The sequence below is a fragment of the Oratosquilla oratoria genome, chromosome 29 (assembly GCF_046742065.1).
Source record: "Oratosquilla oratoria isolate Oo_2021 chromosome 29, ASM4674206v1, whole genome shotgun sequence".
NCBI classification, from domain to species: Eukaryota; Metazoa; Arthropoda; class Malacostraca; order Stomatopoda; family Squillidae; genus Oratosquilla; species Oratosquilla oratoria.
Window position 1 is genome coordinate 51436269 of NC_134805.1, and position 2500 is coordinate 51438768.

Below are 2500 nucleotides of genomic sequence, written 5' to 3' on the forward strand. Positions count from 1 at the left end.
GCTTTTGATTTTCCTTCTTTAGTTCTTCCAGTTTATCAACTCTTTGTGTAACTAATGTTAGTTGGTTAAACCTAACCTCCCATGATTCTTCTCTCTCTCTCTCTCTCTCTCTCTCTCTCTCTCTCTCTCTCTCTCTCTCTCTCTCTCTCTCTCTCTCTCTCTCTCTCTCTCTCTCTCTCTGTCTTCTAGACTTACTAGTCGGGGGAGGTTGCCACCTTCTCTCTCATTAAGCCCATAAAAGTAATTATCTCCTCTTGCCATTGAGCTGCTTTTATCTATATTTCTACTTTTAATACCTCTGGTCACCTGTTCGACCTCGTCTTTGTCATCTGCACACCTTTTGTTGACATCCCTGCTGACGTCCTGTGCCCGTTCGTCCCCTTCCTCATTTACTTCCGTTTTTCTCAATAATGTCTCCCCTTCTTTTTGTTCACCTGCCCACTACACCATGAGCTTTCCCCTTCCCTACTAATATAACACAGGTTCTCCCTCGTTGAAATCCACGAAAATTGCATTTTTTCCGGATTTCCATTCTTCGCTGTCAATCCGACGTGTGTGTGTGTGTGTGTGTGTGTGTGTGTGTGTGTGTGTGTGTGTGTGTGTGTGTGTGTGTGTGTGTGTGTGTGTGTGTGTGTGTGTGTGTGTGTGTGTGTGTGTGTTGTAAGGCCAGAAATAACCACGAGGTCCTACGAGGATAGCTCTTATTCTGTATGTTACAACTAGTTAAATGCAAAGAGATAAATATTCATGAATTGACTCACCAACAATTGCGCCCATGATGATCGGTGCTGGAATGAAGCTGAAGATACTAAGAAACACAGTGAATGTTCCAAGGGCCAAGGCTTTATCTTCATCAGAAACACATCTATTGAGAAATTGATTGGATAAACAAATAAATAGATAAACAAATAAATAAATGAAAGTAAATATACAAATTAATCAATTATTTTAATAAATAGATAGTAGATAGATGAATAGACATCCAAGAAGTATCCAATTTAACAAATAGTGTATTTTCTTTTGTTTAGAGGATGAAATATTCTATTGCCGATATAAACAAAGATTTTTTCTCGCTAGCAACCTCTTTACCGAGATATCCATAAGTCCTGAATCGTGTGTATATGTGTGTGTATGTGTCCGTGTGTGTATGTGTGTGTATTTACGTAGTTGTACTATAAGGGAAGGGAGCTATGCTTGTGGTGATCCGTCTTTGTATCTTTCAGCATCAAGTTTGTTCTTAAATTCATAAATAGTGTTTGCACACACTGTTACCTTATCCAATTTATTCCAGGTATCCACCACTCTGTGTGGGAAGCTATTCTTTTTCAGATCTCTTCTATAATTATCCTTTTTGATTTTCTTTTCATGTCCTCTTGTTTCTCTGTTGTCCCACTTTGTTAAATCATCTCTATCAAGGATTTCCATTACTTTCATGATTCTATAAATAGTTATTAGATCTCTTTCTTTCCTTTGTTCCAGAGTTGGCAGCTCCAATTTGGACAATATTTGTTCGTATGTCAATTTGGAGAGTGTTGGTGCCATTTTTGTCGTTGCTCTTTGTATTCTTTCTAATTTCTTTATATTCTTTTTAGTACTGGATGTCCATAGTGTTGCAGCGTCCTAAAAATCTCGCCTTATCAGTGTAACTAATATTTTCTTAATTATTTTCTCATCCAAATTGTGAAATGCCACTTTCATTGACCTTAGTAGGATGAAGGTTTCTCCGACTATTTTACTGATGTTTGTCCGATGACATGTCTTTGTTGATTATTACTCCTAGGTCTCTTTCCGAGCTCACTTTTTTTACTTCTTCACCAATTTCATAATTTTTTATAATTTCTATTTTCACTTTTTCCAAACTCCACTTCTTGATGTTAAAGTTCACCTCCCACTTTTGACTCCATTGCCAGATTCTATGTAGGTCTATCTGTAATGATTCACATTCTTCCTCTGTACTTACTTTCTATAGTATTTTTGCGTCATCTGCGAAGAAGTTCATTTAACATTCCAAACCTTCATCCATGTCATTTATGTATATTGCAAACATGATTGGAGCCACTATCGAACCTTGTGGGACACCCCTTATCATTTCTTCCCAGGTCGAATATTTGTCTCTAATCACTACCCTCATTTTCCTCCCAGTCAAGAAGTCTTCCATCCATTCCAATAATTTTGCTTTGGTGCCACCTATTGATTCTATTTTTCTTATTAGTTTTTTATGTGGTACTTTATCAAATGCTTTTTGTAGATCTAGAAAAGCACAGTCCGCTCATTCATCACTTTCTTGTATCATTTCTATTAGTCTCGAGTAGAAGCAGATCAAGTTTGTGGAACATGATCTTCCTTGTCTAAATCCAAATTTATTTGGATTCAGTATATTTTTTCCAACCTACTTTTGTTAACTTTTCACACATTTTTGCTATTGTGCTTGTAAGGGAGAGCCTGTAGTTGGATTTTCCCTTTTCCTTTCTTTATATATTGGTACAATATTTGCATTTTT

The 2500-nt window shown here is 36.8% G+C and overlaps 1 protein-coding gene across 3 annotated transcripts in view; it reads right to left on the reverse strand.

Moving 5' to 3' along the window:
* The window catches only part of LOC143040767 (solute carrier organic anion transporter family member 74D-like), a 291921-nt gene that overhangs the window by 50410 nt on the left and 239011 nt on the right, over nt 1-2500 (reverse strand). For all 3 annotated transcript variants that reach the window (XM_076212181.1, XM_076212182.1, XM_076212180.1), the window contains one exon: nt 762-865. In XM_076212181.1, coding sequence (XP_076068296.1) covers nt 762-865 — 104 coding nt within the window. The remainder of the gene's footprint in view (nt 1-761; nt 866-2500) is intronic.